The sequence below is a fragment of the Carettochelys insculpta genome, chromosome 1 (assembly GCF_033958435.1).
Source record: "Carettochelys insculpta isolate YL-2023 chromosome 1, ASM3395843v1, whole genome shotgun sequence".
Taxonomy (NCBI): domain Eukaryota; kingdom Metazoa; phylum Chordata; order Testudines; family Carettochelyidae; genus Carettochelys; species Carettochelys insculpta.
The window spans coordinates 82,825,170-82,849,698 of record NC_134137.1 but is presented as its reverse complement, the minus strand read 5'-3'; the positions used below and the strand labels follow the sequence as shown (position 1 = coordinate 82,849,698).

General features: G+C 43.0%; 1 protein-coding gene across 2 annotated transcripts in view; it reads left to right on the top strand.

Annotated features, from left to right (window-relative positions):
- Positions 1 to 24,529, top strand: part of KLHL1 (kelch like family member 1) — a 501,813-nt gene that overhangs the window by 269,627 nt on the left and 207,657 nt on the right. For both annotated transcript variants that reach the window (XM_074982861.1, XM_074982860.1), the window contains one exon: positions 12,112 to 12,324. In XM_074982861.1, the coding sequence (XP_074838962.1) occupies positions 12,112 to 12,324 (213 nt within the window). The remainder of the gene's footprint in view (positions 1 to 12,111; positions 12,325 to 24,529) is intronic.

Here is a 24,529-nt window from a genome sequence, read left to right as displayed (position 1 = left end):
AACAGAATTTAAGAAAGAGATAGATAAATTCATGGATGTTAGGTCCATGAAGGCTATTAGCCAAGGGTAGGAATGGTGTCCCTGGCCTCTGATTGTCAGAGGCTGGAGATGGATGGCAGGAGACAAATCACTTGAGCATCATCTTCAGTCAACCCCTTTAGGGCACCTGGCACTGGTCACTGTCAGCAGACAGGCTACTGGGCTGGATGGACCTTTGGTCTGACCCACTGTGGCCATTCTTATGGAACATATTTCAACATTTTTAATGAGATAGATGAACCTAAGACCCAGCAGCTGATCATGCTGTGCCCCCCAATGAAATGTCATGCCCCCCAAGTGGCCTGTCCCCCACTTTGCACACCCCTGGGCTAGAGTACTCAGCTAGGATGGAGAGACACAATTTCAAATCCCTGTTGTGGCTTATTTGAAGAAGGAAGCTAAACTCAAATGTCCGAAATTCAGATGAATGTCCTAACTGCTGGACTCCAAGGAAAAAGGAGGATATCACCACCACATCTCTTCCCAAGCTGTGCCTTTTTCAGTTTGCTATCAGAAGGACATGCTTGTAGGCAGTGTTCAAAAACAGCTACCAGATCAGATGCTACAGGTGAGACTGGGTAGGAACACCTAGTTTCCCCCTGGGGTTCTGACAGGAGCAAAGCAACTTTGAAATGTAAGCAGAGTTGTGCATGCTGTGGTGCAATGTATTCACAGCTGGCACTGTCTTCATAGAATCAAAGAATCCGAGGGCTGGAAGGAACGGCAGGAGTCATCGAGTCTGCCCTGCTTCCTAAAGCAGGATCAACCTCAACTAAATCATCCCAGACATGACTATGTCAAGCTGGGACTTAAAAACCTCTAGGGATGGAAATTTCACCACCTTTCTAGGCAGTGCATTCCAGTGCTTCACCACCCTCCTGGTGAAAGTCTTTTTTTTCCCCCTAATATCCAACCTACACCTCTCCCTCTGTAGCTTCAGATCACTGCTTCTTGTTCTGCCATCTGTTACCACTGAGAACAGTCTCTCCCCATCCTCTTTAGAGCCCCCTTTCAGGAAGTTGAAAGCTGCTATCAAATTGCCCCCCAGTCTTCTCTTCTGCAAACTAAATAAACCTAAATCTATCTGCCTCTCCTAACAGATCATGTGCTCCAGCCCTTAATCATTTTTGTTGCCCTCTACTAAACCCTTTCCAATGTGTCCACATCTTTTCTGTACTGGAGGATCCAGAACTGGATACAATACTCAAGACGTGGCCTCACCAGCGCTGAGTACAGGAGAATAATAACCTCTCTAGATCTGCTGGAAATGATTCTCCTAATGCACTCCAATATACCATTAGACTTTTTGGCTACAAGGCCACACTGTTGACTAATAGCCAGCTTCTCATCCACTATAATCCCCAGATGCCTTTCTGCTGCACTGCTACTTAGCGAGTTGGTCCCCAGCCTGTAACAATGTTTGGAATTCTTCCCTCCCAAGTTGAAGACTCTGCACTTCTCCTTGTTGAAACTCAAATTTCTTTTGGCCCAATCTTCCAATTTGTCTAGGTCACTCTGGACCCTATTCCTGCCCTCTAATGTATGTACCTGACCACCTAGCTTTGTGGCATCTGGAAATTTGTTGAGTATACAATCCATCCCCTTATCCTGGTCATTAATAATGATGTTGAATAGTATTGGGCCTAGAACCAATCCTTGGGGCACTCCACTTGAATCCAACCACCAACCAGACATTTGAGACATTGACCACTACCCATTGGGCCCTTCTGTCAAGCCAGTTTTCTATCCGTCTTAAAGCCCATGTATCCAATCCATACTTCCTTAACTTATGGGCAGGAATATGGTGGGAGTCTGTATCAAAAGCTTTGTTAAAGTCAAGGTATATCACATCTATTGACTTCCTCATATGCACAAAGCCAGTTACCTCATCATAGAAGCTAATCAGATTGGTCAGGCATGATTTTCCCTGCGTGAATCCATGTTGACTATTATTGATCACTTTTCCCTCTTCCAAGTGCTCCAAAATGGATTCATTGAGGATCGCCTGCATGATCAGTCTATAGTTCCCTGGATAGCCCTTATTTCCTTTTTTTTAAAAAGATAGGGCACTACATTTCCCTTTTTCCAGTCATCCAGGATCTCTCCTGATCTCCATAAGTTTTCAAAGATAATGGCCAAAGGCTCTGCAATGACATCTGCCAGTGCCCTTAGTACCCTTGGATGCATTAAATCCAGACCCATGGATCTGTGTCCCACTAGCTTTTCTAAGTGCTTTTATACTGTCCTTTCCCCACTGAGGGCTGGCCACCTCCTTCCCATACTACATTGCCTAGTGCCAATATTCTCAACTAGCTTTTCACCCTCCATATACTGGAGCTCTGAGCAATAATACTACTCTCTCACATGCAGTACAACTCCTCCTTTTTTCCCCATCTGTCCTTCCTGAACAGTTTGTACCCTTCCATGACCGTGCTCCTTTTGAGTACCATCAATGGTATACATAACACACTTTCTTCTTTTGACTTACAGCTATGTAAATAAATAATATCAGGGACTAATTGTCTAGTGACAATGCAGCCGTAGCAATTATAGTGGAGGTCAAAAGACTGCTGTCCCACCTTGTTTTTTACAATAAGCCTTCCCATTAATAAAGGAGTTACACTGATGGATTTTAAAGGGAGTGAATAGAATGAGTCAACATGAGATGGGGCCTTGGGGAGGAGCAGGTAGTGAAGAACAAGCGATGAGATAATGATTCCTGAGTTCCTTTCCCACCACCCCAACACAAAATTGACCATGAGAAATTATTGCATGTTACAGTCAGTTGCTAGTATGAGATTACTGCTTGCTGTCATGCAACACCATAGACAAAGTAGAGCATAATGTCATTCCTTCAAAATATCCAATTTATACAACACGAATAAAACAAGAGTACCTGTCAGTTTAATCAATGTAATGTACACAATGACAAATGTTTTGCAATCTCACTTTACTGTGAAATTTGTCTTTTGGATTTCATATAGTACATTGATATATTTCCACCTTTAATTGAACAGCTTATAAGTGTTTTTATCAGGGCATAATAGCTTAATGTGAAAGCTTTTCAGTGACTTGCATTTTAACTATCCTTATTGAACAAAAAATAGTTCATTTCTGGTAACAGATGTTACAAAATGTGGAGCTATTTTGGTGGAAGAGATATTGTAGTCAGTAGTGCTGAGTATTGTAAGCCTTTCTGTGACTATTTTATGAGTTTTAGAACACCTTTGATGGCAAAACGATTGCTCCAATCTGAAGGTTGTTCTGGGGGGAAAGATGGGAGACTATTCTTAATTAAAATTAGGGTAACAAGGAAGAACTAAAAACGTTGCAGAGGGCCTGTAAAATACGTCTGGATTTAATAATTCACTCGAGTGCTCTTTATATTGTTAAGGAATAATTACCAAAACATTAATTTATAATGGGATTTTTGGAATCTCCTTGTAGTAGGAAAAATATTTTTTTTACCCCAGATTCAGTTTTGTATGGTCCCCGCACCCCATTTAAAATACATTCAATATTTCATAGACTCTTGGAATCCTAGGGCTGGAAGAGACCTCCGGAAGTCATCAAGTTCAGCCCCCTGCCCAAAGCAGGACCAACCTTAACTAAATCATCCCAGCTAGGACTTAGTCAAGCAAGGACTTAACTCTAGGTGTAAAGATTTCACCACCTTTCCATGTAACATATTCCAGTGCTTCACGGTCCTCTTAATGAAATAGAATGAAATATTTTTTTCTCCTAATATACAACCTAAACCTCCCGTAGTATAACTGGAGACCATTTCTCCTGGTTCTGCTGTCCATCACATTCCATCCTTTTTAGAACCACCCTGCTGGAAGTTGTAGGCTGCTGGCCAATCATCCCTTACTCTTCTCTTCTGCAGACTAAATAAGCCCAAATGCCTCAGCCTCTCCTTGTCGGTCATGTGCTCCAGCCCCCTAATCATTTTGGTTGCCTTCCACTGTACCCTCTCCAATTAATCCATATCCTTTTTATTTCCTAGAATCATAGTAAAATCATTCTAATTGGGACTCCTACTAAGGCTTCCAACATTATGTATGTAAATTAGGAAGTAGACTGGTGTGTTACGGAAGAGCATATGGTGCTACATTGTTTCTGAATGGCATGTAATTTCTTTTTGGCGAGAAATATATTTTCTAGAAGTGCTTTCTTATTATGAACATACATACTTTTCTATGCCAAGATGTATTATAAATGGAACATAAATGCTAAATCCTTTATACAGTTATGTTGTGCTCATTTTAAATTAATTGTTTTTATATTCAAATAGACCTAGGACTTGATAATATAAAATAGTTGTGGCTTTTTGTTTTATGTTTCACTCCTTTAAAAAACTGTAACTGAAATATATTCTCCAAAAGAAGCAGTTATTGCATTTGAGGGATATAGTTATCTATATTTTGAGATAAGTGACTAATGAAGACAGGGAGAAATCTTGTAAATCTCTGTAGTGTGGAAAATATGTTCAATAGATTTATGGAATAGAACATAATAATATGATTCCCCATGGTTAATTAGATACATTTTCATTTTAATGGCTGCTTATTTTTTAATTTAAATTTAATGTACAGGAATTTAATGTACAGGAATATGAAGACAACTTCACCATAATGCTGAGTTTCCAATTACCATTTTAACATTATATTAATTACAGTATGGATTAGCCATTTATGAAGGAAATTTATTTTAAAGTTATAGTTTTGCATATTCTGTGGGGTTTTTCTCCAATACCATTTCTGTTTTGCTTAGGCAGAACACCTTGTCCATTTCTGGGAGAAATCAATGCCAAAGCAGCATTCTCCATCCATGTATTGCCCATGTGCAACATGCGCTTTGCCTCATCTCTGCATTCCTCAAACATCTTGTCCACTGTTAGTGAATGGTTCCCGGGGTATTCTTTGTCTTATCTTGGCATTCTTAGACATTGTGGCTACATCTACACTACGGTGATACCTTGAAAGAAGTTCTATAAGAAGATCTGTTCTGACAAATCTTCTTTTGACAGATCACAGCCACACGCAAAAAAGAACTGAAAAATCAATCTGCTCCATCAATAGAGAGCAGCCACACAACCCCAGCCACTTTTTCAGAAGAACAAGCCCCAGAAACCCACAGACGGGTTTGCATGGCCAGCAAGCCCTTCTGCAATGTCCGGTCAGGCGCTCCTTTTAAGGGCCCCTCTCAAACACACCCTCCCTGTACATGCTGAAGCCTGCCTCAGAGCACAGCAGAGGCAGTGCAGGAACCAGAAGCTGCTAACCATGGACCCACAGCAGTCTCCCGGCCCCATGATGTGGTTGGCCACCCTACTGCCCACCCTCACACTGTCCTGACCCTGCCCAGACTTCTCCCAGGCTTCATGAACTTCATGTGCTGGCTGATGGCCATGGTTGGTGCCGAAATGCCAGCCCACCTGCCCCCTGCTCCTTCCCCGCCCCCCGTCATCCCCTTCTCCCCCTGCTGAGTCCAAGCCCCCTGCATCCCTTCCTTGATTGCAGCCACCCTCCATCTCTTCCAGTGGGACTGACCTTCCACTGGGGCTGAGGAGCCCCACCCCCTAGGGCCCAAACCACACCCCACCTGGGTGATCAGGTGAGTTTGGAGCTACCTGACCATTTTGGAGTGGTGGGATGGGCTGGTCATGGGTAAATGGGAAGACATGCATGGGCTCCAGACCTACTGCATGAGGAAGGAGATGTTTCTGGAGCCCTGCACATGGCTTACCCCCACCCTCCAATGCCAGTACACTCGCATGTAGCCCGTCCTCCCCACCCCCGCAAAAGAAGCATGTTGCCATTGTGGTGTATCATCTGGCCACCCTGGACAGCTACCAATCTGTGCAATACCAATTCAGGGTGGGCAAGCTGACCATTGCGGCTGTCCTCTTGGAGCTAAGTCACACTTAGGTCAAAGACCCTGCATGGGGAGGGGGCTCCTGGGCAAGGCATATCCTCAGGGGACCAAGCTGTCACACTCCCATATATGTTCACTGCCAGAGGGATGGTCTCATGGGAGTGGGGCTCCCAGAGGGCTCGGGAGGGGAAAGAGGTCTGGAAGGAGGCAGGGGAAGCTGCTGGGGCCCAGGGTCACCCCTGCATGCACTTATGAGTGTGTTCGCTCTCCATCACCATATGCCAAAATAAAGCACTATTTCGAGTCATCCCTGTATGCCTCAAGTAATGAGGTGTTCAGGGATTCAGGAATAGAGTGTCCATTATCTCAGAAGCTGTTTCAAGACAGCAGGACCACAGATGTTACCAGATCAGAAATTGTAGCTCAGAGGTTAGAAAGAAAATGGGGAGTGGCTGTGAGCCCTGCCTGGTGAGATCACAGTGACAGGGAGGCCGGCAACCCTGTGCAGGGGGTGCCAGGGGTTTGTGTCCCTCCTTCCAGCTCCCCTGCTGAGCCTGTAGCTGGAAGCTCAACTCCCTGGCTGGGGCTTGTGCTGACAGCTCAGCTCCCTGGGTGGGGCTGGTCCTGGTTCCCCAGCTGGGGCTGAAGCCACCTGCACAGTGGGGCCTGGCCCTGGTTCCCCAGCCAGGGATGGAGCTGGCCACCAAGGGGCCTGTGGAGCCAGGGACTGGCTGCAGATAAGAGAGCTGGTAGGGGTGGAGACAGCGGGGTGGCAAGGCTGGGGACCTCACTTCATCTTGCAAATTCCCTCATTCAAGACCGATCAGGTGCCGAGGGGCCTGGATGAGGGAGGTGGAGTGTGTCTACCCGGTTTTCAAAAAGGTCAAAAGATCATACTGAACTGTCCACTGTTAGACTGGAGGAAAGTTACTAGTAAAGTCCCTCAGGGATCAGTCTTCAGTCCAATCTTAACAATGCCATTCATGACCTTGGCAGAAAAAGCAGGAATGTGCTAATAAAGTTTGTGGGTGACACAAAGTTGGGAGGTATTCAAAGAATGGAGGAGGATTGCAATATCACACAATCTGTAGGACTGAAAACTTTGGTAATAGAAATGAGGTGAAATTTTAATAGTGCAATAGGTCATGGACTTAGGGATTAACTCCAAAGCTTTATTGCTTTTAAAAAGGTGTTTATCATATGAAAGTGACCGAAGAGGAGAAAGGCCTGGTACAATGGTTGATCACAGGAGGTCTATGATCATGGGTCGGGAACCTCTGGTCTGCAAGGTGGATGTGGTTCATTAAGTTTAGCCTCTGGCAGGCCATCAGATGATTGTGTACCTGAGTGCCTGCAGACATGGAGCCCCACATCTCCTAGTCGCTGCAGTTTACTTTTCCTAGCGAATCACAGCTTCAGGGATCACCATGGATTGGGACACTGCTTCCCACAGTTGCTGTTGGCCGAGAATGACAAACTTCAGCCACTGGGAGTTGCAGGGTTTCATACCTGCAGACACGCAGATAAACAACTGTCTGTTGGCCAGCCAGCAGCTAACCCTGATAAACCTCCTACAGCCAGCTTGGCAGAGGTTCCCCACTGCTGCAGCTGTGAAAAAGACTAATGGCATCCTAGGCTGCATCAGGCAAGATATTTTCAGCAGTCAAGTGCTAGGGAAGTGTTATTGCCGTTTTACAAGGCAATGGTAGCATTTCGTCTGGAATACTGTGTTCCATTCTGGTCTGCCATGCTTAAGAAAGATTAATATTCAAACTGGAATATGTGCAGAGAAGGGCTTATTAGAACAATCAGAGGACCAGAATACCTCTGTTACGATTGGAGGCTAGTTGTGCTTGGCGCATTCATCCTAACCAACTGAAGATGGAGGAGTAATATTACTGCTTTCTATAAAAAAAAACAGGGATAAATAAGAGACAGGCAGAGAAGTTGGTTAAATTAAACACTACTGCTGACTCCAGAGCAAATGGATATGATCAGTCCAGAAACAAGATTAGTCTTGAAATTCTTCCCCAGAGGAGTGAGGTTCTGTAACAACCATTCATGGGGATTTGTGGGGGCAAAACACCTAACCAGATTCATGATTGAGCTTGATAAATTTATGGAAGGGGTGGTTGATGAGACTGCCTACAATGTCACATGACTCATACGTGACTGCTAGTAGCAAATATTCCCCATGCTTGGAGATGTGGCTTTAGATGGGAAGAGGTGGCTTACTAAAGGGATTTGATCACAGGTGTTTGATAGGTGTATCTTGGCCACATGTTCAGGTTTCAATGATCACCATACTTGGGATTGGGAAGGAATCCCCTCCCACCCCTGGTCAGATTGGCAGAGACCCTGGGGAGAGGTTTTGACTTTTCCTGTATCAAGGGGTGATTGCTGGTTTAAACTACAGGAAATGGGTAGATTACGTGAAAACTGAAGTATTTAAATCATTATTTGAAATTTTCAGTGGTTCAGCCAGAGGTGATAAATCTATCATATAAGAGTGTGTGGGAGATTCTATATCTTATGATGTGCAGATCAGACTAGATCAGTGGTCACAAACCCATCCATCATGTTCAACTGGGTGATCCTTGGGACTCTCCCAGTTCATCATAATTTCTTGCAGGAAGGCAGACTTACTGATAAGCAGAGCTCCACAGCCAGCAGTCTATGCTCAGATGCTTCTCCTCCCACATCTCTCCCTCTTGCACGTGATCTTGGGAAGTACTCTCCTGGTGGCTGTGCAGAGTGAGAAGCTGAAAGGGGAACTGGTGTCCTGGTGTCTCCCTGCCACTGTATCTCATCTCCATGGAGCAGAGAAGAAGGAGGACAGCCTGAGTGTCTGGGACTCAGAGCACGCCCTGAGTGTGTAAGATCATTTGTGTTTCTTAAAGAGACAGAATACTTTCTTTCTTTCTTTCTTTCTTTCTTTGTTTCTTTCGTTCTTTCTTTCACACACACTCTCCCTGTCTCTCCCGCCCTCCATCCTTCTGCTCACACACCCCACCTCTGCAAAGAAGACAACAGAAGACATAGGCTGAGTCAGACAGGAGGACTGGGAGATCCTGTGGTCTAGGGAATACTCTGAATGGTGGGTGCCAGAGACAGTGTACTGGTTCTGAGATCTCCCCATCAACCAGCCTTCTCTCTCTCTCTCTCTCTCCCTCTCTCTCTCCCACATACACACACAGAGCGTTACATACACCATCTATTTCACACTCACCTCCCAACACATACAATGCAACAATACAAGTACATGCTTGTTTCAAGTCAACTTCAGTCTTCTTCATAATAGGGGTTAGATTTTATATTAAATTTATTGAAACTTCAAATAAGCTTTACTTACGAACCATTTTGATGAGAAACTATAGTGAAATTTCCAAGTTTTATGGTGTAATTTAAACATCCAAAAAAGTCAACTTGTGGTTAAATGTCTAAAAACTTCTTTTCCTTGATGTGTATGTCGGTACATGGGAGCTTATTCCCTTCAATGGAACTTAAAGACTTAAACCCCTGTAGTGGTTCAAAGAATTATAGATTCTGCAGAACAACCCAGCTGTCATCTCGCACTTTAAAGACTAACAAAATAGTTTATAAGGTGGTGAGTTTTCATGGGGGCAGACCCAGTTCCACAGGTCTGGAGATATAACATGTCCAGTATAGCACTGACAGTTTTGTAATACTGACATAAAAATATAATAAAAAACTGGCAAATTAGATACATAGAACTGAAGGAGGAGGGGAGGTGAAGGGTGCAAAATACTAAGAGTCCTGACTGAGATCATTACAAATATCAAAGGTAGAGAAACTGTCTTTCTAATGTATAAGGTAATTGTTATTTCTACTAATGTCGAGATTCAATGTTTAGAATTAGAGCATGAGCTCCAGTTCAAGTGTCTCCCTTTATATTCTGCTGTTAAAGTCTCTTTGTTGTAGGATGCATAATCTCAGGTCTTTAACAAAATGGCCCACTCCATTGAAATGCTCACTGACAGGTATATGTGTATTCAGATTCCTAATGTCTGGTCTGTGCCCATTAATTCTTGGTGAAGTGTTTTTCTAGTTTGTCCGGTATACATAGTAGAGGGACATTGCTGGCACCTAATGGTGTATAGAACATTGGTTGAAGTACAGGAGAATGAGCCCTTGATCTTGTACTTAACGTGATTAGGTCCAGAGATGGTATCTCCAGAATAAATATGTGGACAAAGTTGGCACTGGGGCTTCTTGCAAGGAAAAGTTTCAGGATTAGTATTACTGTGGTATGGCCTGTGGTTGCTAGTGAAAATTTTCCTGAAGTTAAATGGCTGTGTACAGGAGAGAACAGGCTTCTCACCTAGGGCCTCCAAGAGTGTAGTATCATATTCCAGCATAGGTTGTAGGTTTTTGATGATGCACAGCATGGATTTAAGCTGGGGTTATAGGTAATGAAAAGTGATGCTCTGTTATTGACCTTCTTGAGCCTATCTTGCAGTAGCTGGTTTCTGGGTATTCATCTGGCCCTGTCACTCTGTTTCATTTTTTGTTTGTTTGTTTGTTTGTTTTTGTTTTTTTTAACTTCTCCTGGTGGGCAATTAAGTTTTACAAATGCTTGGTAGAGATCTCGAAGTTTTCAGTCTCTGTCAGTAGGATCAGAACAGATGTGATTGTATCTAAGTGCTTGACTATAAGTGATGGTTCGTGTGGTGTATGCTGGATGGAAGTTGGAGGTGTGTGTAGGTAAGTGTAGCAGTCAGTGGGTTTCTGGTAGATGGTGGTGTTGATGCAGCCATCAGTGATTTATACTGTGGTATACAGAAACTAAGCCACACTGGACTGGATAGGGAAAGATGGAAGGAAATAGGGAGAGAGGCATCAGACACCAATGGGCACTAAGCCCACGGTTATTGATGATGATGATGATGATGATGATTCAGGAAATGTATTTCTCGTGTGAAATAGTCAAGGCTGAGATTGATGGTGGGGTGCAGGTTGTTAACATCTCTGTGGAATTATTCCAGAGTCTGTTTACCATGAGTTCAAATGATAAAGATGTCATCGATGTAGTGTAAATAAAGGAGAGGTAATAGGGGATGACAGCTGAGGAAACACTGTTCTAAGTCAGCCGTAAAAATATTAGCATACTGTGGGGCTATGCAGGTGCCCATAGCAGTGCTGCAAATCTAGAGGTATAGGTTGTCCCCATATTGGAAATAATAGTGGGTTAGAACAAAGTTACATGGGTCAGCCACCAGATTTGCCATGGTAGCATCAGGGATGGTGTTCCTGCTGCACTGTCCAGTTTCCCGGCTCCCCTGAGTGGCGGGCAGCCTGGATTCAGGTGCTAGCTCTCAGCCACTCAGAGTCGCATTAACCTGAGATTTGCACAACTTGAGTGCACACATCTCAGGGTTCTGCTGGAGCTTGACTCTTGTCTGTCGCCACTGACAGGAGCTGAGAAACTGACCAGGGAAGCAGCAGCACTGATCAGTTTTCTTTTTCCTGTGCGCAGCAGAGAGCTGGGAGCCAGGATTTCCTGGCTCCACCGAGAAATGCAAACTGACCCTTGAAGGCAAGACACGTGGGGGAGTACTGTGGTTAGAGTACTGAGCCTCTAGGGAGGCCAGCAGAGTTTTCCAGAGTTCCCTGGCTCCTCTGAGTAAATCAAAATTTGACATATGTGGGGTTGTGCAGGAATGCAACCTCCATGTAATTCGGATGTCTACTGTACAGCAGTCCTTCAAACAAAGTTCTTTCAGAAGATCTCTTCTGGAAAACCTCCTTTCAAAAGATCATGACCACACATAACAAAAAATGTGTTTTTTTCTTTATTTTTAAATACTTGATATACTCAATTGCTACAGTGATGAGACGTGTATGTGTGTTTGTGTGTGTGTGCAAATTGTCTTCTAAGATAATTTTTTTCTCTTTTTAACTTCCACAATTTCAGGTTGTTTATTGCTCTTTGTGGTCCTAACTGAGATCCATAATGTACCCACTGTCTTTGTATGCTGAATATATTCACATTTGAATGACAACTACTGTATAGCTTTATCTTCCTAACATTCTGTTTTTTTTTTTCCTCAAGGGTTGTATTAGGGTAAGTGTGAAGGTCATTGACTAATCTAGTTATTTTATTATTTTTTGTAGCTGTAACATCTGAATTAATTTTCCAGTTGGACTTACTCTAAAATACTTCTGTTTACATAGGAGAACATAATGGAAGTTATTAGAAATCAAGAGTTTTTACTACTGCCAGCAGAGGAATTACATAAACTTCTTGCTAGTGACGATGTGAATGTTCCTGATGAAGAAACTATTTTCCATGCCTTAATGATGTGGGTTAAATACGACACACCAAGAAGATGTAGTGATCTCAGTATGCTACTTGCCTATATCAGATTACCACTGCTTCCACCACAGGTAATGTATTCTATTTTTGTTTGCTTTATAAAGTGGCATATTATTATGAAAATAATTCATAATGTATTTTAATCAATTTTCTGATTGTTTAATATGGAATTCAAGGCACAGAATTCAAATTTTTCAGATAGTTTGGTGACAATTCCCTTATGTTCATAGTCTCTAGGTGAGAGTTCTCCATTCAGTTAACCTAGATTTTCCTAAGATAAGGGTTCATAATTATGGAAGGATTCACAATGGGTAAGTGGCTAAATCCAGATTTGGGGGCCACTGGCATTCATACAACTTCATTCAGCTAGTTTCCTCAGTAAGTTTCCAAGGTGCCTAAATATCATTTGTTTCTCTACAAGTACAGCTGCCTAAATTCTGACTTCACACAGTAGGCTGGTGCTTGACTCGCTGTGCACAAATTTGGCATTCACCCATCTGTCTTGCCTTCAAGGCGCAATCTGGTAGGCATGCTTTGAACAAGCTTAGCCCCAGATAAGTAATGACAAAGGCAGTGATGCCTTTCTCTGTCCCATTATAACCTTTACCAGTGTGATTAGAGTACTGAGCCTCTGGGGAGATGAACATTTAAGTCCTCCTTCTGCCTCATATGCAGTGGGGACTTCTACTTGGACTTCTCACCTCCTAGAAGAGTGCTTTAAACACTGAAGTACTTGATATTCAGCTGTAGGTTTCTCTGGCTCACCTGTTGGAGCTGTGCCACTGTGAATAAATACTTAATTCAACCCTCAGGATTTGTGTAGAATATTATCTCACTTGAACTTTACACAGGAGTTGTTAAATGTTTGTATGTTTGTATAGGTGTTGTAATTTATTCATTTGATTCTCGTATCTTGGACACCTGCCAAATATATGAAGTGAGCCAAGAAAAAGCCTATTTTAGTTATTTGTTGCCAAGTGATTGAATTCTGATTATTTTAAACTTTGACTCTTTGGGTTGTTATGCTCTTTACAGGTAGTTTTGACCAATACCTGCAGCTACCAATGATCATACCAGACATTATGTCTTCTTAGAACATTCAGCAGTCTTTTTATTTTAGCTGTATTTCCGAATGCATGTTACTATATTTTTTAATACTTAAAAGATTTTAACTAGGTTTTAATACAATAAAATCCAGAGTACTGCTTCCACAAAGCAACCCTAGGGGATTGGTGAAGGGACACTACAGTTTTTGGGTTAACTCTATAGAGAGGTTTTGGAACATGTTAGGGATAATCTTTGTTGCTTGAAGCTGATAAATGTACTATACCTTTGCTTTCCACTCATCTTCAAAGATAAAAGTTTTTCTTTTCTAAGAGTTGATAAGAAGAAAGTCATGTCTTATGCTGTCCCATGGAGACTTTAGTTTTGATGGTGATTGTTGGTTTATTAAAATGGAAATGAATGATGTAGACTCAATGTATGTTTTTCTCTTTGGCTACATCAACACTAGTGGCTTTTTTGACAAAACAGACATGTTATTGATATAACCTGCTGAGCGTCCACACTAAAAATGTGTTGTGTTGACCTGCTGTCAATAGAACTTGACACTTTTGTTGACAGCCTTCTGCCTCTCCCCGACAAGGCAGAATGCTTTTTTTGACAGAATCCATCAACAAAAGAGCTGTGTGGATGCTCCAGGGGCCCTCTGTTGACAGAGAGGGCTTCTGGGTCACCGGGCAGTGCTGTCTGCTGGGCTTCTGGTCAGCTGTTCTGTCGAGAGATGGCCAGGCAAGCCGCCACTCTTTGTCAACAGAGAGGATCACTTTTTCAATCCACTTTTGCATGTGGAGGCACTTTGTCAACAGAAGTGTAGATGCAGCCACCATGTGTAATGTAATATAAGATCAAAGCCTTTTTAAAAATCCTGTATGTGTTGTATTTCTTTTTTTTCAAGTCCAAAGTATAAATTTGTAGCTGAGTGATTTTAGTCTGTTAAGCATTAAGATTTTTAGAAAGTATAACAGGGTCACTTGAAACTAATGAGTGTAAAATAAGAATACAGATAATTGTTAAAAGCAACTTCTATATTTACAAATTTTTGGTGTTAAAAGGGACGCTGTCATATCAATTTTGCCTCCAAAATTAAATAAAATAAACAAACATTAATAATAAAAAAGAAAATACATAAACTACAAGAGAATGGTATTTTTTATCATTCCTGTAGTGTTTGTATAGCAGTTTATTCATAGCAGCCTTCTGTTAGTGTATGAGAACTCAGAAGGATTCAATGGGAAAAAGAGAAATTAAATATTTATTTAAAATATTTTTACTTTGCCTCTCTATTTCAAATATTCAAGATGGCTTACAATTATTTAAAAAACCCTACATCTCAATTGAAGGATCACACACACAAACACTAATAAAAGCCTGAGGAATACGTATAAATTAAAATAGAACAACTTGTCTAGTTAGTGAACTGTGAGTAATATTTTTTAAAAAATTATATTTTGAAATGTAATGTCAAAATGATGGAATATTAAATCCAGTGTGTAGTTGAAAGATGTTTATTCATCCTTGCAAATTACTTCAGAAATCTAAAATTCAAGTTGTAGATTATTACACATTATTATGGTTTTCTCCTCATAACTACAGAAGAGTAAAATCTGAATTTCCGTCCTATGGGCAATATTTCAATGTGTGTTTCCATCTCACAATAGGGCAAAACACTGAAGTAGCAACATTTTTCACATAATTAAATGTTAAGAATATTGTTTCTTACGGAATGAAAAGTTAAGGATAATTTTAATTTTTAAGTGTTGATTTTTGTTTGTTTTGCTTTGTTTAGAATCAATTTGACATTAAACTACATTGGTCTAAGGTGCTGTGGTGCCTTGGGGTTATTGTAGTTTGTGTGCCTTATGCCCTAATTCTTCCCTATGAGCTTGGTCACACTACATCTCCCATGGTGCACTACACGATTCAGTCAGAGGAAGCAGCATTTCATAAGATATGTATTCCAGTGAGGGAGCTTGGTCCATAGGAAAGAATAAGGCATGAGATACTTGAACTAGAACTGCCACTAGGCAATTTAATGTCAAACTAACTTGAAACATAATATTTTGGCTTATTTCAACAAATTGATATGTTTAGACTTGAGCCAAGCAAACCTGAAATAAAAATATTTTGTTTCATTCTTTCTCACTATCTCCAAGAGTTGATTTTTTTTTCCAGAATAAATCATTTAGACAGTTGTCATGATCATGAGGGTTAGCCAGCAGCCTGGGAGTAAAAGTGTTGACCTCCTTAGCCAGGTGGGGTTGGCCTATAGGAATGTAGGTAAGAATTGAATTTTGGCTCCTCCCTCTTCTGTTCTCTGCCTTCTTCTTCTTTCCAGCCATGAGGGGGAGAGAGACAGAATATCTTCCTCCAAGAACAGCCTCCCCCAATCTTCTGTAAGTAGGGTAAAGTTTAGATAGATCTGTTAGGCTTTATTGTTTTATGGTTCGGGAATTGGGATCTGATGTCTGTGCACTTTTTAGAAATGTTCTTTTATTGTCCTTGTAACTAAGTTCTAGGTCCATGGTGGAAACTCCCCATGTGTTTTACTTTGTGACTCTTCCATCTAGTCATAAGGCTTGCAACACGCATATTGTTGTAATAATAAAAGTTCTCTCTTTTTCTTTTTATTAACTTGGTCTTGGTTAATGTTTGGGTCCTGGTTTTTAATTTTGGGGCTGAGATTTCCCAAGTAGTCTCTCCCTGGTTTCCTTATTATTACGTGGGTGGTGGCAGCGAATTTTATCCTCAAAAATTTGAGGTTTTTAGGATTTTGGGGGGGGAGTTTATACCAAAACCTGGTAGATAAGGTTTTGGAGGTACTTTTGCTGGGCCCCACTTCTGCATTTATCTTGCTAGAGTGGGGAAGGAGCCATGACAACAGTGTATTTCCAACTGGCTGTACTCGTCACCAATAATAAGTAGTTTTAATTCACCATTACTGTTGATAGTACACAAGCCAGAAAAAAAAATCCAGCTCCCAGTCTCTAGTAAAAGGAAATAGAGCTATAAATGTTCATGACAAACTTGCTCATGCCTATTCATACCTTAAGTATCTTAAAATTAGAATGAGGTGAAGCTTTCTGAATTGGTGTTATTATTCTATATGTTCTGGCTGCCTTTTTGGCAGCAAAATGTCACTAAAAAGCAATAGGGTCAATATGACTAAAACTGAGGACTCTATGGGGAAAAATTAAACTACTTAAAAGGTCTTTGAGGGGTTCCTTGATCGAAAACATGTATAAATATTTAAATGAAACACAATAGACAATTGTTAGACCCCAAATTAATTGTTCAAGTGTTCCAGAATCAAATTGCTCTCTTTCTGAGGCAGCATTTTGATTTGGTTATATGACCCTTTTAGCATATTTATCTGAATAATTTTAGTGTTTATGTTGTTCAAAAAGGGCAATAAAGGAATCTTAAAGGTCAGTGAGACACAAGATTATATTTGCCTCATGTATATTTCAAGCTATCTTCCAGTACTTTGATTCTATAACTATATGATTAGGGAAAAAAATCCTGTCAGGCTGGTTAAGTACTGGAATAAATTGCCTAGATTGGTTGTAGAATCTTCTTCATTAGAGACATTTAAGAGCAGTTTGGATAAATATCTGACAGGAATGATATAGATGGTGTGCGGTCCTGCCATGATATTAGGGAATTGGACTTGGTCTCTTGAGTTCCCTTCCAGCTCAAGTGTTCTATGATTCTGTGAACCTCAAAAGAAGAACAAAATTGCTGCTATTATTGTTCATACATCATTTGCTAGGTGCTGTGGAATAAACTGCATAGGGAGTTTGTGGAATCAACATCGCTGTAGATTTTAAAGAGCTGGTTAGACAAATGCCTACCAGAGATGGTCTAGATAATATTTAGTCCTGTGTGGGTGCAGGAGGTTGTACTAGATGACCTCTCAAGGTCCCCTTTAGTCTTGTGGTTCTTTGATTCTGTCATTGCACTTGTCCAGCAACTGAATGTCCTTGAAGATAATACCTTCAAAATGATTTTTGTGGAAGCCTTCACTTCCTAAGAAAAGTTTCTGGGGAACTCACAATTGGTGTATACATTTTCTGTACTTGATGGATACTGTTGCTGGGGTGAAGACTCTTACTTCCATTAAACATACACATCACAGGTCTGAATGTATACATTGTTTGGATTTCATTGACTTGCACTTGGTCCAATTTTTGAGTAAGGGAAGTACTTTTTCTCAGGTGCCTGGTTACAGATATGTTGAAACCACTGATGCAGTAAAGGAATATTCCAGGTTTAACTCTGTCTACTGGGAATGCGGTATCTATTGAACTAGTGAACGGGAAGTAAGGAAAGGGGAAGAGGTTATATCTATTCCAGAGAATGAGACAGAAAATACATTTAAAATGTGCAAAGTATAAAAAATGGTATGTTTGAAACATGTCACCTATTTGCTTTGTTAGCACTAGTATGCCATTTGCTGCCACCTTGCTGTGTTTGTGACTTTTGTATTGTCGCTGTTTTATCTATCTATCTATCTATCTATCTATCTATCTGCTTGTCAGTTAGACCCCAACACAAGTGCTCTTCTTTTCAGTCTAGGGAAGTTTTAAGGGGTAGCTAGTGTCAGTCTGCCAGACACTTTGTTTACTGGGGTGCCCTCAATCATGGAGTCCCACAGCTCACAGTGTCCATTGTTTGCCTTTCCCTGGTGGCCTGACTTTGTGCTGCTTCCTGCAACTCCCATTGACCAGAAACAGCAAACTGCAGCTGCTGGGAGGGGCAAGCAGTCATGCCTGCAGATGCTTAGGTAAACAAACCTCCTCGCAGCCATTGGCTAACCCTTATGAACCCACTGCTGCCCTATACAGACTCTTCCCACATACAAATAAGGAAACTGAGTTCTCAGCAGCATGAAAAGGTAGGAGTGTTAATATACTTTAACTTCTGTTGCTGAGAGAGAAAAGCTTTTGAGCCACACTGAGCTCTTCTTCAGGTCTCAGAAAAGAACTCCCAGATTCAGAGCACTACGCAAGGAAGAAAAGATTGCTTAGCCTGAGTGTTTAGCACATTTTCCAGGTGGATGGCCCAGAAAGTCCTCCGCAATCATTGAACAAGAAGGAAGGTTGGTGGATACAGATTGTTGTAATATATTCAGTGTCTCAGTTCAGTCAATGACTTTTTGGTGTCTAGCAGAGTAATGAATTTAAGCTCCCAGTCATGTCTTTTGTAAGCATTACACAGTGTTCCTTTTAGGATGAGGAGTAATAGGTCAAATAAAAATCTCTGTATTGTATGAAAGTTTGTCTCTCTCACCAACAGAAATAAGTCGAATAAACTGTATTATCTCAACCATCTTCCCTCAGATCATGGGCAGTCCAGGAGGGTCAAGATGCCGGGTAAGAATATGATACTGCCAGTGGAACTGCCAGGTGCCTAAAACAATTGGAGCGTGACTCAAAGTGAGAGGTCCAGCCATCACCCCATGACTGGGCTCCCTCTCACCTCAGGAGGATGATATGGATGCCTGGCTGTTAATGTGCTTTTCTTATGGGCAGATATGACACAGAAAAAGGAAGTGCCCTTTTATGGCATGGAAATACGTCCGGAGCTGGACATCAGAAACCTAGGGAAAAAGACTCCCTAATTTGATTATATCAGTGATGGAGATAATTCAAGGACTTGTGCAGCCAGACAGTGGTCTGTGCCCCCATGATGAGAGCTGATGGTACTTCTAAGAGTACAATATGCCTGCCATGTAGCCATAGTGATATTAAAACATACCTCATCCAGTGTTTATAACTGACCGTGGAAGGCCATATTACAATGATAAAGTAGTCCTGTCAGAAAAATTAGCCTACCCCATAATCATAGGCTACAACTCACTTTTTTTTTCCCTGAAAATCATTAATATATGAGCCTGGTAGTGAGCAAGAAGTCAAGCCCATTGCAATACATAAACTCTGTTTTAACTGGTATTCAATCAACTGGTACTCTCGGATAACCAGCATTAACAATAAATACCACTAGGCGCTAACCTGGCACCTATGTTTTATCTTTCCAGGTGGCTGTGCTGCTCGCAGGCAGGAAAGAAATCCTGTCCCACCCAGAGCCATTGATGCCCCTTCCCCTTCTTAAGAAGGGAATGGTGCTGGGATGCGGGTGGGGTGCAAGGTGAGGCTGCTGAATTCACTGATCCCTGTCCCTCCCTGGGTCTGGGCTCCAGAGGCTCCAGAGCTGCTCAGCAACTGCTGCCGGTGGGAGTGAGAAAGGGGAGAGCATCATATGCCAGACCCCTGTGTGGCAGCTTGGATCAGGGTCTGATCCCCTGTGGGGGCTTACCCCTGTGAGAGGATGGCAGGAAGGGTGGCCAGAGCACAGGAAGCCAGCTCCCCTTCCCCATGCCACAGCATGGGCCAGGGCCTGAGCTGCTGGGAGCTTCTGAATCCCAGTGAGGAGTGCGAAGCAGGCTGCATGGCATGAGGCAGCACTCCAGGGGCAGGGCCGCTGAGGGCTTTGGGGAGGGAAGCGCTGTTGTAGAGCGGCCTCACTGTCGGAGAACTGGCAGTGAAAGGATGTATCTCTATTATCCATAACATTTTAACATCCGGCAATCTCCCAGGCCTGGGGCAGCTGGGTATGAAAGAGTTTACTTTAACCAGTTCCCTGGAGCTGGGGAGACCAATGGTCTTGAAGAGGGAGCATTCTAAGCAGCATGGCTGCCAGTCCCCAAGGAGAAAGAAGAGGCAAACAGTGAGAACTTGGCAGCTCTCCTGAAGGGTGGGAATTTCATACAAGAATAGATGAATGACGGATCTCAGCTGCAAATATGCATAAATGGTGCCTGTAAAGGGGGAACAAAGGTACTCCTAAGACCTCCCTGGTCTTTCTGCACTTGATTGAAGCTGTGTCTACACTACGAGGTAAAATCAAATTTATTAAAACTGATTTATTAACGCTGGGTTTTATCAATTTGATTTTTAGCATCCTCACATTACCACAGACTCTCCACAAAATCAACTTATTGCTGCCACAAAGTAGCTTAAATCGAGTGCTGCAGCAGTGGATTATGGAAACCTATGCCATAGTTCCCTGAGCCCTGTAGCATTCTGACTATTTTCACTGGTGCAGCATGAGAAAAAAATATCCTGCAAGTAGGTGTGGCTTTCTGTTGACATCTTCCCACATTTCATTCCTCTCTTTCCCCTGCCATGTTAAACAAACTTCCCTTTTTCCAGGAGTGGGGTCTGGCTTGCCTTTATAAGAGATGTGCTTTTAATAATTGAGGGGAGGGAAAGGGCAGTAAACCAGTCCCAAACTGACAGGTTTTTGAAAACGGGATGCAAAAGCATTGGATCTTTGCAGGCTTGGATCTCGATTTAGACCTCCTGGCAAAGAAGACCCTCAGAAGAGGAAGCCAGATAAAAGACCCCCAGCTACAGCCAGCCCCAAAAACTATGACCACCCAGGGAGACTCAGCTCCTGCCCCTATTAACAGTTTGGACCTGAGTCTGGATTTAGGCCTCCTGGAAAAGAAGAGCCTTAGAAGAAGAATGTTTAAGTAGACACAGGTGCTGTACTGAAACTGCAATGAATCATTGAAACAGTTACAGGTCAGAGCATCTAAAAGACCCCAGACTATAGCCAGCCCCAGAAAGCATGTGCACCAAAGGAGATTTCCTCCGGATGGCTAAAAGACCCCAGACTACAGCCAGGTATGGACCTGCCAAAAAAGACCCTCAGAACATGAATATTCTTTGCTGCAAGCCTTACTTAGAGAACTGCGGTAATTGTATAGCTACTACATTGTCTTTATTGAAACAGTTAAAGCCCCCTGCTACAGCCAGCCCCTTGGCCTTTGATTAAAGCCCATCCAAAAATTTCCTCTCAGAGGACAGCCATGCTAGTAACAAAGTATTTTCTTCTGTTGTCCAAAAATCCTGACTGACCAGAGAGACTTTCCCTGGCTAGCTACAGGACACTCACTTTTACCAAGCTGCCTGGCACCTTGCACAGCACATCATTCTATTGGTTCAGGGTCAAGTCATGTGACGGGCCTGGGCCCAGGAAAGTTGCAAGATTGTGTGGTGTCCGGGGGGAAGGGAGGGGATGTGGTGGTCAGGACAGAATGTAAGCAGCTGGAAAGAAGTTTCTTGTCCAAGCACGACCCCCACCCAGCCACAGACTAGCTGCCATGTGATGTGGGTGAGGGAAGTTTCAGAATGTGTGGCACCTTTCCGGGAGGGAAGGGAGGGGATGTGGGGGGCAAGACAACATGTAAATGACTGAAAAGAAGTTTCTTATCCTATCGTACAAGCTCAACCCCTACCCACAGTCTAGCAGTCACATGGTGTGGTGGGGCACCAGCTGGCACCAGGCAGCACAGAAAAAAAAAGGCAGCTAGCAGGGGTATAAAAAGAACCACAGACCCCACAGCTGTGCTCCTAGAAAAGAAAAAGTAGGAAGATTTTTCAGCCTCTCATGACCCTTCAGCCACGGTCTTTCAGGTCCTGAATTGAAACAGTCTTCCTGTTGCCTAGTTCCTCCACAGCTGAGAGCAGTGGAGAGGGAAGAGGCCAGAGCAGAGAACCGTGGGGCATTGTGGGGCACGTATGGGACATGTCTGGGGGTTAATTAATTCAATTTAATGACTGTGTGCTTCACTTGGAATTTTAAATTTGAACTGAACACTACATCAGTCAAGTTTCTGTGGTATTATAATATTGATATTATATCAATTTTAGTGTTCCACATATCAAGCTAATGGAATTTACAGTGAAGACAGGCACTTGGAAAAAATGGACTAAATGACTTAAAATTGATGTTATCTCTCAGTGTAGACACAGCCTGAGATACACTTTGAGAGGATTAGAGTGGACATGGTCAGACCCTTTAGAAATAACTGCATTGGAGCATCAGTATATATTATTGATTGTTAACTAGGCAACCAGGTTTTTAGAGGTTGTTCTTCATTTCACAAAAGCCACACCAATAGCTCCAGAGGTTTTTGGACTCTTCTTAAGCATGGGTTTTACCTGTGAAATGTGAACAAATCAGGTCAAGTCTCTGAAAACTGCAGTGTATCACCCTCAGACCAATGGCCTAGTAGAGCAGTTTAATAAGATCTGTCAATTTGAGTTGCTTTATGACTGTGAACCATGGGAAATTGGGGAATTGCTAAGAGAAGGTTGGGAAGAAGACATGGGAACCATAAATTCAAGTGTTGTGTTACAGACTTAAGGGAACATTAATGTGTTTGCAAAGGAGAAACTGAGAAGGGCCTAACACACACAGGAAAACAAATACTGAGACATGACTATGGGTTTTCCATTTTGGTGACCATGTCTTTCTGTGATTATCCTCCACTGAATATACATTAAGCCTCACAGTAAGGTCTATTTGAGGTGATCAAAATTAAAGGTCTGATGAATTATGAGATAAGACTACCTGGGAGGTCAAAAGACACCATGCCAATGTTCTCAAACTTTCAAAGATATGAGAGGCCATTCTGATAACTTCCTCTCCAAAAGAGCTTGAATTAGGGCCCTAAGTACTTAGCAGTCAGGATCTGGCAAAAGTACCAGCTGAGGGGTGAGGTGCTCTACCTTGCACAAAGAAAGCTGCTGCTCCAATTGATCAAGGACTTTGCAACTGAATGTAGTTGGGCCAACATAGTCAGGGAGATCCCTAGACCCAGGAGTCAGCAACTTTCGGCACATAACCCACCAAGATAATCCACTGGTGGGCCCCAAGGCAGTATGTTTACAATGAGTTTCCATAGGCATGCCCCCTCTCCAGTTCCCAGTGGCCATGGTTCACTGTTCCCAGCTTATGGGAGCTGCTGGAAGTGACATAGGCTTCGAGTATATGCTGGCCATGGCTTTTTGCAGCTCCCTTTGGCCAGGAAAAGTGAATCACAACCAGAGGGTAAGCAAAGCATCTGGAGGCCTGCCAGCAGCTAACCCTGATGAACCACGTGGAGCTGGCATGGCAGAGGTTCCCCATCCCAAGTACACCATTACATACATAAATACACATACAACAAAAAATTCTGTGGCACCTTATGGACTAACAGATATTTTGGAGCATGAGCTTTCATAGGCAAAGACCCACTTCATCAGATACATCTCATGGGTCTTTGACAACGAAAGCTTCTGCTCCAAAATATCTGTTAGTCTATAAGGTACCACAGGACTTGCTGGTTTTCAATATACAGACTAACTTGGCTACCCCTCTGATATAAATACACATATATTATGTTGGTACGTGTCACCAGGTAAGAAGGGCCCATGTTAATGCCAGTTTCTTTAATGGGATATTGAGCATGAAGACAGGACACTCCAGAATGGCCTTCCCCTTTTGAAGGTGGGAGATGTGAAAGGACACACCCCTTTCTATTAAAATATTGACCATACTGTGGTCTGGGATCCAGATGGGAATACGGGTCCCATCCAGGGCCCCAAAGCAGTTGGGGAAACCCAGACCAGTATCAAGGTCCATAAGGTGGACAACCCTCCACAGGAGGATGACATTGATAGCTCAGATGTCCTGCATGGGACAGAGGGCATGTGCACTGTAAATGCACATCAGGGTGCCCCTGCCTTTCCCCAGACCCCTCTCTTTTCCCCTTCCATATGCCCTCCCCTCTTACTTGCCCTGTCCCCTCCCTGGACCCCTCTCTGTGTCCCTCCCCCATCTCCAATGGTCACCATCTTCCAGGGGCCCCCATCCCCCAATGCAATGGGAATGTGACCCCAACATCACTTACCTCAAGCAGGAATACCCCGATGGTAACCTTGCTCACCCCGAACTGGTGGCCAACCGAGTGGTGGCTGTCCAGGGTGGCCAACTTCCAGGTTGTGATTGCCACACATTTCTCCAGGGGCAGCATGGGCCTCATCCACATGTCCTGGGGCTGAAGGATGTGGGGCAGGCAGTGGCACAGCTTGAGGAAGGTCTCCTTCCTCATGCGGAGGTTCTGGAGCCACTGCTCTTCATCCCACTCCCACACGACCTCTCGGGGTCCCACAACTTGGCACTGATGGGGTGGTGACACATGCACCAGATGGCACAAGGGATGGGGTGCAGGTGGTGCCCTGTGATGAGGGCCTGCAGGACCGGGACAGGGGAGTTGGACTCCGGAGGAGGAAGAGGGCTGTGGCAATTATTGTGGCCTGAACACATGCTGCTGCCATCCCTTCGAGGAGCTGTGTGGGATCCATTGGGTGCCCATGGAGTTGT